We start from the raw sequence: 14,760 nt of genomic DNA, 5'->3' as shown, positions 1-14,760 counted from the left end.
GCAATTTTTTTTGACAAAGTGTGTATATGACCCCAGTGTGTATTGTGTGTCTCTCCTGCGCCGGACTCCCTGCAGACAATTCTCTGTCCATGCCTCATGGTGGAACACATGTCATAAGCATGTTACAGGGAAGCAGCATAGAAGGGGAGAGTTATCAAAACTGGTGCAAAGCAAGAGTGGAGTCGCCCATAGCAACCTGCCAGATTCCAGCTCTCACTCCCCAAAGACTCTTTGGCACAAGAAAGCTTAAATCTGATTGGTTGCCATGGGCAACTACTCGACTCTTCCTTTGCTCCCGTTTTGATAACTCTCCCCCATAGTGCACAGCCACATAAACACACGTATATACAGCCTCCCGTACTGTGCTCCATAGCGCCTCCATGAGGACTAGGGTGGCAGCACAGGACGCCCAGGAGTGACGTCAGAAGAGCCGGAGGAATCGTGCTTTCCTTGGCAGACAACGTGCCGGAAGTGTTGGGCAGGACGGCTGGTGAAACACTTGGCCCCTCCCCTCTCTGCGGCCAACGCTCCACGTGCTCCAATAGGAGGAGATGGGCGGGGTCACCGGGTTTTCGTCCAATCAGTGCTCACCACGACCAGCGCTGAACTTACTGGGAACTAGTTGAAGTGCAGCAGGACAGTTCCCTGTCATCACTGTACGGCGGACAGTGCGGCTCCGGCAGCATGGTGGCCCCCAGCGCCTGTGCACGCAAGCTGCTCTCCTTCTTCCCTTTCCTGCTCGTCCTGTTTGATCTACAGTATGAAGGTAAGAGGGGAGGCGGCACCGGCCCAGGGGTGTCCTATCCACAGTCATGCCAGGCTGTGCAGTGGGGCAGGAGGCTCAGCTCCATCATCCCTACTAGTCACTCAGTGGTGCCCTGCCTTACTGTAAGGTGGGGGTCATTCACCTTTAGCAGATGAAGTTATGTCTGCTGACTGCGGATCTCCTGTGCAGCTATCTCTGTACATCCTGGTGGAGGACACTGTAAGATAAACCCAGCATCTAGAAGAAGTTGTCCTTCTGCTGTAAAACTCTGCATGCAGGTACATCTCAGGCAGATATGAGTACTAGAGCCTCCATGCCCGCCCGTATCACATCTTGTATCCAAGCTAGAGACGGTACAACAGGGTACTGGAGCCTCCATGCCCGCCCGTATCACATCTTGTATCCAAGCTAGAGACGGTACAACAGGGTACTGGAGCCTCCATGCCCGCCCGTATCACATCTTGTATCCAAGCTAGAGACGGTACAACAGGGTACTAGAGCCTCCGTGCACCCTGTATCACATCTTGTATCCAAGCTAGAGGCGGTACAACAGGGTACTAGAGCCTCCATGCCGGCCTGTATCACATCTTGTATCCAAGTGCGAGGTGGTACAACAGGGTACTAGAGCCTCCATTTCCACCTGTATCACATCTTATATCCAAGCTAGAAGCGGTACAACAGGGTACTGGAGCCTCCATGCCCAGCCATATACCATCTTGTACCACCTCTAGTTTGTATATAACATGTAATACGGGTGGGCATGGAGGCTCTAGTACCCTGTTGTACCACCTCTAGTTTGTATATAACATGTAATACGGGCGGGCATGGAGGCTCTAGTACCCTGTTGTACAGCCTCTAGCTTGGATACAAGATGTGATACAGGTGGGCATCGAGGCTCTAGTACCCTGTTGTACCACCTCTAGCTTGGATACAAGATGTGATACAGACGGACATAGAGGCTCTAGTACCCTGTTGTACCGCCTCAGACAAACGTATTGTAATATGTCTGCGATACGGACTCTTTGTACGGACTTGTTACAGAGGATATTACAACTGCATGTCATCAGTGTTTCATCTGTTTTGGCCTCTGTATGTTTTTCTCTCCATATGGACTCGTACTGATGTGTATATTTGCCCAGTAGAAAACAATACGGAGGCAAAAGCAGAAAATATAGGCCATGCTGGGGTTAAAAAAAAAAAAAAAGCCCACATAAAATGCACGTTGACGCTCAGATATCGTGGGGGCAAAGACAAAATTTTTCTGTGAAAATTTTTTTTATTTTTTTTCCACGCAGCAAAATGGTGATTGCCTGTGTGAATCTAGCCTTAAGCAGCAATGAATATTTGGAGATTTCCGCTCTGAGGCCAGTAAACCTGTGACTGCAGGTATAATACAAGCTGTGACTCCAGGTCACTTCAGCATAATTAATTAAACGGTTATGTGGAGAGAAAAAAAACTGCGTTCACCCTGCATCAGGGTCAGTTCAGGGTTTTTGTGTCTGCTCCGTTATTGGAGGAGAGAAACTGAAATAAAACTGATTGATTTTAATGGGATTTAAACAATAACATAACCCTTCAGTCTACACTTCTATTCCGGTTTTCTTTTTTGGACAGTAAAATAGCGCAGTCTGCAGCTTTATTGTTTTGTCAAAAAAAAAAAAAATGTAAACCTGACGGAATGGAGGCAGACGGAAGCCTTTACGTTAATTCTGATTTGTTTTCCGTGTTTAAACCCCATTGAAATCAATGGGAACAAAAGCGAATCAGTCTTTTAAAAAGTAAAAAAAAATATTCCATTTTCTGGTTTCTCCTTTAAAAAAGGAGCAGGAAGACGAACACCCTGATCTGACCCCAACGGGGGTGTAAAAGCAGCGTAATGTAGACTCTCCTCCAGCTACGGGGAAAACCCCTTCACGGCAACAAACACGCCACAGGGAAGCTCCGGATACTCTGTGCCCTCACTGCTACCACGGCTACATCAGCCAATCCGGAGCTTTGGGGGCGTTACCAAGGTGCTATCTGTCACACTGTAGGTCTCCACCCATATTTCTGGTGGAGACCTAATGCACCAGTCCCTGTGGCCCCAATCTGCTTACTGGACACATGGCTAGGCCTATGATGGAGGGATCACCCACTGTCTTTCAGGGCACAACTGAATAAATTCCAGGCCCCATCACGCACTTGCACAGAAGGCGCTCAACAAGCTGCCGGAAGGCGAGCGGTCCAGGGCCTTATTGTAGATTATGTACCAATCTGAGTAAGGGTGCCTTCACGTTTGCGATAAAATTGTGTGATGCAAGAGCGTGTGAAAACGCAGATTTATGAAACCAATGGTTTTCATTCCCATTTGCGATGGCTTCACTCATGCAATTTGGTGTTTTTTTTGTTTTTTTTAAAGCACATGTTTCTTTATAGAGCCTTCTTTTTATCAGAACTCACAAAGGCCTCCTGCAGACGGGCAGAATTTCCGCCCGCTGCCATAGGATTGCTTTCCTATGCACACAGCCGCAATTTATCCGCATGAAAGCACTCGCGGAAAACAAATCGCGGCATGTTCTATGCCTGTGTGGCTCTCGCAGAGGCCCACACAGAAACCTCGCTAGTGACGGTCCGGCTCCACTCTGCGCATGCGCCGCCTGGGCAGCAGCCGGCATATGGAGGACTGGAGGAGACGCAGGAGCGGGTGAGCCGCACTGGTCACTGCAGGGGCACGGGTCGGATCCCGCTGCGAGAATTCTCACAGCGGGTTCTGACCCGGCCGTCTGCAGGCAGCCAAACTTGCTATATTTTTTTTTTTTTTCCCATGCGTTTTTTAACTTCTACTGACTTTTCCAAGTGGTGGTCCCTGTATGTAGCCTGGAGTGCTCTCGCACGCCTTACATAATTTGCCGCCATACCTGACTCGTTTGAATGGAATAAGCTGCGGGAAGGAAAGTCGTCCCTTGAAGCTCATCAGGCACTCCTCAGCTGGCAGGTTCCTTCTCTGGGATATATGCGGCTCCTGAGGTTTGGGACCTCCATTTAGTTTATGGATCATAGGCGGGGTCATTGTTTTGGAATGTTGGCGCTATATGTATATTCCTGCTGTTCCATATTAATACGAGCTGCTCAGAGAATCGCAGGTCACACTGATTTGTGTAAATTGCAAATCATTCTGTCTGTCAAACAGTCCTTTAAGATAAATATATTAAAGACATGTATAGAACTTGTGACGCCTTTTGGCACGTTTTTGGTTACTTGGTCACGCACTATCCGAGATCGTTAATTGGTAACCTATGTACTCCTAAGATTAGCGAAGGTTTAACCCCTTGAGTGGCGGGGTTCCTACCACCCTGTCGTGCCCACCAGGACAGGTTCTTTAAAACGGTCTAATCATTGAATTTCAACTAATTTTGCAGTTGCGTCACAAGAGCCATAACTTTTTCATTTTTCCATTGACATTGCCATATGAGGGCTTGTTTTTTGCGGGACAAGTTGTGATTTTTTTAAACAGGGGGGAGGAAAAAAAGAAATGGGGGAAAAAAGAAAAAAAGGGGCCATGTCATTAAGGGGTTAAATAATGTATTAACTTCCTTCTCTGGGTCATTACGACGCATGGATACCACATGTGTGATTGTATTTTTGATTTTTTACAAAGTAAAGGGAGACAAGTGTTTTTATTATTATTATTTTTTTTAATAATTTGTTTACTTTTTTTTTTTTACCTTTTTTTTTGTTGTCCCTTTAGGGGACTTCCACAGGGACCCATCAGGACCCCTGATCACATTCCGGGGGTCCGATGGTGACAGCCCTTTACATGCTGCAGTCACACAGACTGCAGCATGTAAAGGGTTACCACAGCAGAGATCGGAGGTTTTCTCTGCTGTAAGAGCTAGTACCTAGCTGTCCTCTCACAGCCAAGCACCAGCTCTCCCTGCCACAGAGACCATCGGCTTGCTTCTGACAAGCCGATGGTCTCTATGGCAACCTGTAAACAAAGCAGGAGATTGCCGACATATCTGCAATATCTTCTGCTGGTTTTTCAAAGCCCTTGCTTTGTTCTCTGTGGGTCTGTGCAGGCAGAGCACACTGTCACAGCTTGTGGCATTGTGCTCTGCAGCTCCCATAGTGATACATAGCCCGGAAATCTTCCGGGCTATGTTGCTATGAGCAGTGGAGCTCGTCCCGGAAAATTTCCGGGCGTGCCACTCAAGGGGTTAAATGTATAGAAGATCAAATAAAGTAAAACAGATGATAAGTTCTATTTACTAATACATTTCTAAGACCAAGTCCATATTTAGGCCTCATGTCTAGGGCAGGTCGGATTCCGCATTTCGAGTGTCAGTGGCTGTCCGGGTCGTCTTTCTCCTGCACTGCGGGCGTGACGTGCGCAGGTGCAGTACAGGTTTTTTCTTAAACTCCTACTGCAGACAGGCCGCAGTATCTGCTGCGAGTGTGCCGCGGATCGGACGGCTTCCATTGACTTCAATGGAAGCTGTCAGTGCGCAATACTCACAGAAATTGAGCATGCTGCGATTTTATTTTCTGGAGTGGAAGGTCCGCAAATCAAATCCTCATGCTTTAATTAATTTGCGGATGCCCATGCTTCTTTATGGGTGGCTTGATTTGCAGCTATCATTCATTGAATGGCTGTAATTGGTTCATCAAGCGCCGGCTAGGAGTGGCTGAACCGTGGGGCTTGTGATCCAATCGCAGCAATCTCTTGCCGGAGGTGGGGTATTCAAGCCCAATTACCAGGAAGAGAATGCTCTCTCGGCGCCGGAGATCAGCGAGATGGACCCGAACGCCGCCTGCTAGGTGAGAATAAAAGCCCCCACCCCCTGAAAATAAGACACGGTGTGCCTTTTTTGGGGCAAAAATTAATATAAGACAGTGTCTTATTTTGGGGGAAACAGGGTAGCTGACATATATAATGTGTGTGTATATACTGGTGGTGGGGTGGTAGTTATGTAATCGTTGGGTTGGGGGGGAAATTTCCCCAAAGCGGCCCTGTGGGCTGCATTCCCATGAACGTATATCGGCTCGGTTTTCACGCCGAGCCGATATACGTCGTCCTCATCTGCGGGGGGGGGGGGGGGGGGGAGAATGGAAGAGCCAGGAGCAGGAACTGAGCTCCCGACCCCTCTCTGCCTCTTCTCCACCGAAGGCGATCTACTTGCTTTCTACATACATACAATATAGGATGCAGATGATACGAACCTCCTTTCTTCCATCACTATAATGGAGCGCCAGTAGATGTTATTAGTTGGTAATTCTTTTTGGATTTAATGTGTAGCTGCCCTTGTGTGCCATTAATCCTAAAAATAAGTGTATTAACGGCCCTGAACACATTGCTGCCGCTGTCAAGAATTGTGATTTGGAGAAGTTTTAAGTTCGCACTTCTGTTGCAGCCCACAGGTACTAAGAAGCACATCGAGCTAATGAGAACACTTGGACTTGCCATATGTCAATTGTTAGTTTCTTGTTTGTGTACAGCCTCCTCTGGTAATTAAGCTCATTCTGAAGTGATTGCATGTTTTAAGCTTCCAGGGTAGTTATTACCTTCGCTGTGATACGGCTCTGGGTAAGGCCAAGTAGGTATTAGGTTTCATTAATTATAGAAAGCATCTCGTTTAGTTCACATGCTAATTTTACCGACACCATATATTCCGGCTGGTAAGAAGCGAACTGACTGCTTCTTCAATGAGAACTTGCTAAACTTCTCAGGTTGGGGGGAGGAATCTTGGTGTGATCTTCAGCTTAACTAAGGAAATGTTAACTGCTTTCTTTCAATTTTCTATTTCTTGGTATTTATTACAAAAGAAATGTTAAAACATGAAGTGGCTGTAAATTTCAGACTCGTTTGAGGCGAGAAATGATACCTAGTCTCTCTAAAATATAACTTGAAAACCCCTTTAGGCTAAACTATTGATGGCCTAAGGATAGGCTATCATTAGGAGATAAGCAGGGGTCTGCTGACTAGCACCCCAATTGATCAGCTGTTCTTTTGGCCAGTGCACTGAGCTGATTTCTGCAGGAAGCAAACAACTCTGTTCTCACTGCAGTGGCCAGGCTTGGTATTACAAGCAAAGTTCCCATTGACTTTAATTTTTCGTTATTGGGCCAAGGTATAGTTTTGTCGAAAAAAAAAATATATAAAACTTTATTTAATTTTGAATAAAAGCAGCATGTAGGAGCAGAAATCAAAAGTATAGAAAGGAAAGCTCCCACTATGAGGCTGGCCTCGCCGGATTTCTGTTGCGGATTCCGCAGTCAATGTCCGCACAGAGGATCCACAGCAAATTGCGCGCATTGAGAGGTATGTACTTTGGCTTTTTCTTTCACACTCGCGGATGCGAATTGCACATTCTGCGAGCAGAGGAACAATCTCAGCATGCCCTATTTTCCTGCTGACTCGGCGCAGACGGCCTCCATTGAAGTCAATGAGGGCTGCGGGTACCAGCGTCATTGCTTAGCTACAGCATGGGAAATGCAAATATTTAGAAAAAAATCCATACTGCGCATGACCACCTGCAAGCCTCCACGGTCCTCCGCAATGCAGATTTTGAGCATTCCTGCATGCAGGATCAGCCCGGACGTGTTCAGCCGGCCTTAGCCAGGGTTGTTTGGCTTGAAACACTTATATAGTGTTCGTTTCTTTATTTTTGTTTTCTACTCCTACAAAATTTTTAGTCAAGATATCTGACATAAAAGTCAAGTGTATGTCTATTAAAAACTAATAAAAATACAGTTGCTGGAGCAGTCCCTCCCCCGCTCAGAGGCCATGATCGCCCCACAGTGATTCTTCCTTTCTAATGTTCTGTCACACAGGTGTGGTCAGCGGGATTAATGCCGATGTGGACAAACACCTTGAGATGGGGAAGAAGTTGTTAGCTGCCGGACAACTGGCCGATGCTTTATCCCATTTTCATTCAGCTATTGGTGAGTATTGTGCAGCAGATGAAGGTAACGCACGACCAAGTTGACCATAGATGGATCAATAACGGTACAATCGTGAAAATGTATCGCTAACCAACTCTCCATAAAATCCTTGGAAACTGGATCGGGGGCAGTTTTCTGTCCAAGGGTAACTTATGGCCCATTTATACGTAACCATTATCACCTGAACAAATTTGAGCAGTAATCGTGCAGTGTAGATGAAAAAACTCTCACTATTCGTTCGCAAGTCGTTATTGCTAACTTTCAGCATAAAAATTATCACTGCATCGCAGGCTTTTCGTTAAGTATAAATGCTCCCCACATAGAAGTTGAAGCGCTGAGCAAGAACCCAGCAATCCAGCGGCAAAGTCCGTCTGTTTACCCCATTAAGGACCAAACACTGTAAATTTACGGCGCTTATTCCTGGGCTTTAAACCCAGCCGATTGTAAAAATACATAGCGGGTTTAAAGCCCCTGCTTCTGCAGTCAGGCAGCAGCATGTCGGGTTGTCAGCTGTAAGTCACAGCTGAGAACCTGGAGGAGAAGGCAGGAGGGGTTTTTAACCCTTTCTGCCTTCTCCTTTCCTGAGTACACAGCGCTCAAAGTAGAAGTATAACTTCCACTACACGAGCTGGCAGTCACATGACCGCCGGGATTTCCTGCTACAGCAGAGTTGCAGGGTCCTAGCAGATCCAGATCAGCACTGCCAGTGACTATTGTCACTACAGGCTTTTTTTCCCCCCTGTAACTGAAGCTCCTATAGGATTGCTGAGCTACAGTGGAAAAGTATCACATAAAAAAACAAAAAAAACGTTTTTGGTTGGCGTTGGCTTTGGGTTATTTTTAGAGATGAGTGAGCATACTCGTCCGAGCTTGATGCTCGTTCGAGTATTAGGGTGCTCGAGATGCTCGTTTCTCGAGACGAGCACCACGCGGTACTCGTCTCGATTAAACGAGCACTGACCATTGAATTCAATGGAGCCGGCAATACAGCCGGCTCCATTGAAAGCAATGGGCTGCCGGCGAGCGCGGGATGAATTTTCGGGAAGGGCTTAAAAATATAAGCCCTTACCTGAAAATCATCCTAAAATGTGTAAAAATAAATTTATACTCGCCTTTCCGCTGCAGCCGGAGTTCAGCCGCGTCTGGCCAGCAGTTCTCCTGAACTGCTGTGAGTAGTATTCAGCAGCCGGGGATTTAAAATCCCGCCTGCTGAATGAGCTGCCTCTGATTGGTCACAGCCTCACCAATCAGAGGCAGCTCTCACTCACACCCATTCATGAATTCATGAATGGGTGAGTGAGTGCTGCCTCTGATTGGCTCAGCACAGGGACCAATCAGGGGCTGCTCTCAGCTGTCATCCCTGCGCTGAGCCAATCGGAGGCAGCACTCACTCACCCATTCATGAATGGGTGAGAGCTGCCTCTGATTGGTGAGGCTGTGACCAATCAGAGGCAGCTCATTCAGCAGGCGGGGATTTTAAATCCCCGGCTGCTGAATACTACTCACAGCAGTTCTGGAGAACTGCTGGCCAGATGCGGCTGAACTCCGGCTGCAGCGGAAAGGTGAGTATAAATATAAATGTAAATTTTTTATTTTTTACACATTTTAGAATGATTTTCAGGTAAGGGCTTATATTTTTAAGCCCTTCCCGAAAATTCATCCCGCGCTCGCCGGCAGCCCATTGCTTTCAATGGAGCCGGCTGTATTACTGGCTCCATTGAATTCAATGGTCAGTGCTCGTTTAATCGAGACGAGTACCGCGTGGTGCTCGTCTCGAGTAACGAGCATCTCGAGCACCCTAATACTCGAACGAGCATCAAGCTCGGACGAGTATGCTCGCTCATCTCTAAAAATAACCCAACGCCAACCAAAACAGTCGCAGTGTGCGCCCTGTGAACCAAAACCATACATATTATATATCAAAACGTCCGAAACACAATGAGGAACCCATTCCCATACTTGATTGTAGCATAAATATAAAAAAAAAACAAAAAACTATGAATGTTAAAAAATCCCCAATAAAACTAAAAAACGTGAAAAGTCAGTGAAAGAGATATTGGAAAAAAAATAGGCCTATATATCACAGGGGGGAAAAAAGCAGCAAAAATATATAGCCGTCCAGTCCATATGCTGTGTCTCTGACAGCCAACACCAGCTGGCTCTCACTGGCATGTATGTCATAGGAAGCCTGTTAAATTATACCGTAATATTGCATTACACTGTTTAAACAAAGTTGAAGTCCACTATGAGGACTAATGGGAAAAAAATAAGTAAAATAAAGAGAGATATATAATTTTTTTTTTTTTATTATAAAAATAAATATTAAGTTAAAAAAAGCTTTTTTTCCCAGACATTGCATCTAAAAATTGGTATTGTTGCATCTGCAAGGTCAAACTTACTAAAATATCACATTGATCCGGCAGGAAAAAAATGGTATTAAAACAAAAAAAAAACACTATATAAACTTGATATCGCTGTAATTGTACTGACCCACAGAATAAAGGCATGTCCTTTTTTAATGTGTCATGAACGCCATAAAAACAAAATAGTGCAGTTGTGTTGGTTTTTGTTTTTGTTTTTTTTTTAATTTTTTTTTTTTTTTAATTCCGACTTTGCCAAACTTAGACATCTTTAAAAGTCTTCCAATACATTATAAGTAGAGATGAGTGAGCCTACTCGGTAAGGCAGTTACTCGCTCTTCTCGAGTAACTGCTTAGTGATCTGAGCAGGCTGCGGGGGGTGGGGCGGGGGGAGGGAGGGAGAGGGGTAGAGAGAGAGAGATCACTCTTCCTCCCGCTCTGCCACCCGCCCCCGCTGCCCACCGAGACTACTCAGATCACTAAGCAGTTACTCGAGAAAAACGAAGCTCGCTCGAGTAGCTGCCTTACAGAGTAAGCTCGCTCATCTCTAATTATATGGTATTTTAAATGGTACCATTTGACAAAACAATCCCTCATGGAGATATGTCCTCTGAAAAATAATTTTTTTTTTTTTTTTAAGTGGGAATAGCAGAGCTGCAGAATGGGACCTGGATACAGGTGCAATAATGACCTTTGCTCTTAAAAGGGTTAATCTGTGTATGTACATTAGATGAAAATTGATGGGTTTTGGTTGAAATCATTTTTGTCAGGTGAAAGTAAATTACGAATGGTTTATTTTTTTTATTTTTTTTCCCCCTCCCCTGCAAAGAAGTCAGCCATATTTGAAAATTCCATCTGATAGTTTGATGAAAGATCTTTATTTCTGGGAACATTCTTTCAAACAAAATAATAGTTTGCAGATTAGTTTGTCCGCCTCTGTCTTGGTGAACATGTATGGCCTATTTGAATAACTGGAGCGCAGCTGGTTCTACATCTTCTTGTGACTCTCTGACCTCCATCACGTGTTGGTGGAGGGTTTATCATTTTTCCATTGCCGCAGCTCTCCATTTATTGGATCGCATATGGTTTGGATCTGGCTTCTCCCGGTATTGCCTCTATTGGATCTGAATGTTTAGTGTATTCAACCCAAGGCGCTGTCTTATCCTTTCTTCTACCAATTTGAACAACTGTACCAGCCAATATGGACTAAAAGGTTTATGGCTGTGTTCGCACAACGATTATTCAGCCTATCGCTCTTTCCACGTTGTTCAACCATCAGCCTACGTCTATCTAATGTGTATGGCCACCTCTTGGTCTCTATCTAATGTGCATGGCCACCTCTTGGTCTCTATCTAATGTGCATGGCCACCTCTTGGTCTCTATCTAATGTGCATGGCCACCTCTTGGTCTCTATCTAATGTGCATGGCCACCTCTTGGTCTCTATCTAATGTGCATGGCCACCTCTTGGTCTCTATCTAATGTGCATGGCCACCTCTTGGTCTCTATCTAATGTGCATGGCCACCTCTTGGTCTCTATCTAATGTGCATGGCCACCTCTTGGTCTCTATCTAATGTGCATGGCCACCTCTTGGTCTCTATCTAATGTGCATGGCCACCTCTTGGTCTCTATCTAATGTGCATGGCTACCTTTTTTTTAGTTTCTAAATTGCAGGCCCAATAAGAATGAGTGCAGACTGAGAACAGTTTCATAAGCTGGAATTGAGTATATCTTATGCTGGAGCCATAATATCTTAGCCACAAACCCTCCTGAATATAACTGTCATTATACACACTCCAATAAAACAGTATATATTGGCCAACAATGACAACATTGTCTGAAAATAGCCAAAAACAAAATCCTTATCCGACCTGCTGGACTGGATGAACCGGTTTCCCCGAAAAAAGTCTATAAACATGCCAGATTGCATAATTGCCCCTTTCTGGCATTTGAGGTAAGGAGTTACCACATCTTGACCTACATTTCTGTATTGACAGCTGTTTAATTCCTTTTATATGCTGCACTCAACAGCAGCTGTGGCGTCTAAGTGTTTTATAGAGTAAAAGGGCTTCCGCTTTACCCCGTTGACCATTGCAACATGATTGTGAGTGCTCATAATTAGCTGCAACAAACAAGTACAGTAAACCCTTGAGTAGCATTGCTCTTAAGTAACATTGTTTTAAACTTAAGTCGATGTGTCAGGGCAGCGGCGGTCCCTCAAATAAAGTTGCATTCCTCAGATAAGGGCACCGACCGCTCCATGACGTGTCGGCGCGCAGCTGATGCCGGTCACTTCCTACTTCTCCTGCATCAGCGCGCGCCTACTCCTTCCCCCTCCCCTCTCCACAGCGCACAGTGCCGGCTGAACGTTGCTGTGTCTGCCTGCCTCCTGACACAGTACAGATGTTGAATCCCCAAAGTGCCAGCCGAACGCTGCATGCCTCCTGAATCCCCACTGTACTGCCAAATGAAGGACTGTACAGATGAGTACAGTACAGTAAAGAAACGTTTGCAAATAAATACTGCAGTCATCTGTCAGAGCACAGATAACACAGTGATACATACTGCTAATGATGTCCCTGCAGTCCTATGTCAAACCACAGAAAACACAGTGATATGTACTACTATAACGATGTCCCTGCAGTCCTATATCAAAGCACAGATAACACAGTGATACGTACTGCTATAATAAGGTCCCTGCAGTCCTATGTCAAAGCACTGTATGCTAAAGTTCCAAAAACCTGTTAAATGTTAATTTATTCTTTACAGTTGTGTTTCATATTCATTTAGTATTGTTATTGGTATTAAAGACCAGAGTTATTCTCTATTAAATGGGGTTTGGTGTGTTGTTTGTTTTTTTTTGGAACGTTTAGGACCAATTAATTGGATTTACACTAATTCCTATGGAAATAATGTCCTAAACTAACATTGATTTCTACTAAAGTCCATTGCTTCCGGACGGATTAATGACGTTAGTTGAGGTTCTACTGTATCTAGCAATGGCCTATGGATCTGCAGTTATGAAAGCCTCTAAGGCCATAATGGGGACAGGACCTAAAGTCTGCCTGTACTGACAGGTATAATACATTGGAATACATAAGAGTTGCATTATATTATAAAGGCCCTCACACGATTGTACAGTTACGTCTCATAATGGGACTTAAATGTAAAAAATATAACAATGACTTGAAAGCCCAGTTTGCAACCATGCATGTGGCTATTGTGTACTTAGCAAAGATTGTGTAGCGAGTTCTGGGGTCCTTTTTTAAAAAAATAAAAAACAAAAAACAATCTCTTCATGGTACCCCAGAAGGGGATGGAACTGCCAGATCTGTTCTGGATTTGAAGAAGTTAAATCAATGTATCAAGGTTTGACACGTTTCGAATCGCTGAAATCTGTCATCCATCAACATCAAGGATGCCTATCTTCATGTCCCCATCTGTTGAGTGCATCAGCAGTTCCTTCGCTTCGCCTTCTGGTTGAAGCACTACCTATTCACTGCTCTTTCATTTGGGTTTGCCACAGCTCCCCGAATCTTCACAAACGTAACACCAAAATTGCCCAAAGGGCAAGAAAACCTGCCGCTTGCATACCCTCATTAAAATCTAACTCTTATTGAATTAAACTAAAATACTAAGAAGCATAGGAATTAAAAATACAAATGCCTGCCTAGCAAATCTGGGAGTGTTAAAACGCCTATAATATAGATCTATATCATTCAATGCTTTTGCAACATGCTGTATACTTTGCTTTATAAAGCTATGCAAAATAGCTAGTAGCTATATGCGATCTCAAGCAGGTCTCTGCTGCAGACTAATGACTCTGCCTAAATGATATCACCAGGTTTGCTTGTTGGAGAGGAGTCGAGTCCTCAGGGGTCTGGTACAGCCGCATGGTTGTGTTATCAACGTAACACCGCCTGCCTAACGCTGCTGTGTGTCAGTCCCAAGTCTGAGGGACGGGGGAGAAAGACCTAGTGACATGCTCCAAGCGGATCCATGAAACATTTGGGTGGTAGTCATTGAAAACACGTTTGAAGTTATTGTGCTGTAAGGTGGGCACTCCTGGGCTAGGAAGCACCAACAATGTTACTGGGGCAAAAGATTGGACATGGTCCGTTTTTCATACTGCTTCCCAAAAAAGGCAACCTGAGAGAATGTACAAACTACCACACGATAGCCCTAATACCACATGCAAACAAAATCCTACTGAAGATTCTACAAAAAGAACGTTAAACAAAAGTTAAAGGAGGGAAGTGAAAATGCATGGCCTATACTTGAATATCAAGAAAACTAAGATCATGAGAAATGCCAGTAACAATACAGGAAAAATCAACAATGAAGAAATCGAAGCAGTTCAGGACTTCATTTTCCTGGGATCAAAAATCGGCCACAATGGAAAATCGGGATCTGAAATCGAATCGGACCAGTGGCAGCGCAATGTTAAATAGGGTGTAGGATCTAGAAAAACAGACATAAGCATTGCAACAAAAATGCCAGATGGTCAACGTTACCATCTTCTCAATCACAACTCACGGCTGCAAAAGTTGGATACTGAAGAAAATGGGCCGGAGGAAGATTGATGCCTTCATACTTTTGGTGCTGGAGGAAACTCCTACGAATTCCTTGGACCACCAAGACCATGAACAAAATGGTCATGGACCACATCAAAACCAAGCTTTATTTGGAGGGCAGAATTACGAAACCGACTCCT

The 14,760-nt window shown here is 44.8% G+C and overlaps 1 protein-coding gene across 1 annotated transcript in view; it reads left to right on the top strand.

Annotated features, from left to right (window-relative positions):
• The first annotated feature begins 614 nt into the window (after nucleotides 1–614).
• Nucleotides 615–14,760, top strand: part of DNAJC3 (DnaJ heat shock protein family (Hsp40) member C3) — a 61,019-nt gene continuing 46,873 nt past the window's right edge. Inside the window, exons 1-2 of the mRNA XM_066580551.1 lie at nucleotides 615–766; nucleotides 7,577–7,687. Of these exons, the coding sequence (XP_066436648.1) occupies nucleotides 685–766; nucleotides 7,577–7,687 (193 nt within the window). The 5' untranslated portion in view covers nucleotides 615–684. The remainder of the gene's footprint in view (nucleotides 767–7,576; nucleotides 7,688–14,760) is intronic.

Source organism: Eleutherodactylus coqui, chromosome 1 (genome assembly GCF_035609145.1).
Source record: "Eleutherodactylus coqui strain aEleCoq1 chromosome 1, aEleCoq1.hap1, whole genome shotgun sequence".
In the NCBI taxonomy this organism is placed as follows: domain Eukaryota; kingdom Metazoa; phylum Chordata; class Amphibia; order Anura; family Eleutherodactylidae; genus Eleutherodactylus; species Eleutherodactylus coqui.
Note: the sequence above shows the minus strand (reverse complement) of the source record. Positions and strands in the feature narration are given on the sequence as shown.